Source organism: Octopus bimaculoides, unplaced genomic scaffold, assembly GCF_001194135.2.
Source record: "Octopus bimaculoides isolate UCB-OBI-ISO-001 unplaced genomic scaffold, ASM119413v2 Scaffold_221615, whole genome shotgun sequence".
Lineage (NCBI taxonomy): Eukaryota > Metazoa > Mollusca > Cephalopoda > Octopoda > Octopodidae > Octopus > Octopus bimaculoides.
The window spans coordinates 1-1,609 of NW_026305545.1; the positions used below are offsets into that span (position 1 = coordinate 1).

Sequence of the window (1,609 nt, forward strand, 5' to 3'; positions counted from 1 at the left end):
CAGTGATGATACCACGGCCAACATGACCACCACCACAACAACTACCATCACGCCACTACTTCAACCATCGTAACTACCACCACCACCACCACCAATCTCACTATCACTATCACAACCTTTTTGCTATTTCCAGCAAAAATTGGTACCTTGTGCCACTGTTTCCTATTTATAATTCTACCTTTATGGTGCTTTATATATATATATATATATATATATATATATATATATACCTATCTACCTGTCTATCTTGAAAGCCATATACATACGTGTGTGTGTGAGTGTCTGTCTGTGTGTATAAATATATGTATTTATGTATGTGTGTATGGGGGTGTGTTGTTACGTTTCCTTCTTTCTATTCTCTTCCATTTCTCTTTATTACAGGTCAGCCCAACCTCAACCAGCGACGTTCTCAGTAACAAAAAACTCTACCCGAACTTCATGAGGGTAGTTCCAGCCGACAGATACCAAGTGGAAGCCATCACCGTTATTCTGGAATTCTTCAAATGGTCCTACGTGTCTATAGTATTCACAGACAGCAGCTACGGGCGCGACGGAGTAAAACGTCTCAGATCTGTGCTCGGCCAGAAGGGTATTTGCATTTCAAAGACCCTGGAAATCGGATATGAGTGCACCCCTGAAAACATGCGCAAGACTCTGGCCAAACTTCAGGGTCATAAATCTCCAAAGGTCGTTGTCCTCTACATAGAAATAGTCGACGTTGAATTGATTTTGCGAATGGTGAAAAGCATGGGGATTGAACGCGATTTCATGTGGGTTGCTAGTGATTCCTTTAGTCTTGGTCTGCCCTACGACCTGCGCCACATGGTGGTCGGTTCATTGACTGTCAGACCGTATTCAAAACTGGTTGGTGAGTTTGAAGAACGTATGAAACTTCGCTTCCCGTCATCGAAGAAAACTAACGCGTTTGGAATGCCTTCGACGACCACAACGTCAAAGAACGTATCGATGGATGACGAGTTTAATATGTACGTACCGGCCGGTTTTTATATCGATGCTGTCAATGCCTTGGCCACCGGCGCCGACCTGTTGATTAAAGAACGATGTCCACGCTCGACAAGCAGCGAAGAACTGCGCAAATGTGTCAACCCCGTAGAGCTGTGCAAGAGAATGAGGAATCTCACTTTTAACGGGTCGTACGGCGAGATCTCGTTCGATCAGAACGGCGACGTGGTAGGTATGTATGAGATTATTCAATACCAGTATGACGACAACGACCAGGTTAACTACGTGCCGGTCGGTTCCTGGGACATGCGCACAAATCGCCTGAGGATCGACGAAGACCAACTCCGTTGGCCGCCGACAACAGCGACGTCGGATGGAAACTTCTCTCGGACGCCCCCAGTTTTGAAATGCGGCGATCGCTGTCCAGCCGGTTCCATATATTACTTTCCAAAAGAGACCTGTTGTTGGGAATGCCGCAAATGTAAAAATAACGAAATCACAGACGAAAACTTGTCCATTTGTAAAATCTGCCCCGAGTTTTATTGGCCTGTAGACGAGCAGCAGAAGGCCTGTGAGAAAATACCGCCTCACTTCATTCAAATCAGCGACAAGACGGCCATTATCGTCTGCTCGGTGGCTTCAATCG

The 1,609-nt window shown here is 45.7% G+C and overlaps 1 protein-coding gene across 1 annotated transcript; it reads left to right on the forward strand.

The window, feature by feature from the left end:
• Positions 1 to 381: 381 nt before the first annotated feature.
• On the forward strand, positions 382 to 1,599 carry LOC106867063 (metabotropic glutamate receptor 5; the record flags this gene model as incomplete). Its single annotated transcript, XM_014933326.1, has 1 exon — positions 382 to 1,599. A coding segment is annotated over one exon (1,218 nt), but the record flags the coding sequence as incomplete, so codon positions are not given.
• Between the last annotated feature and the right edge of the window lie 10 nt (positions 1,600 to 1,609).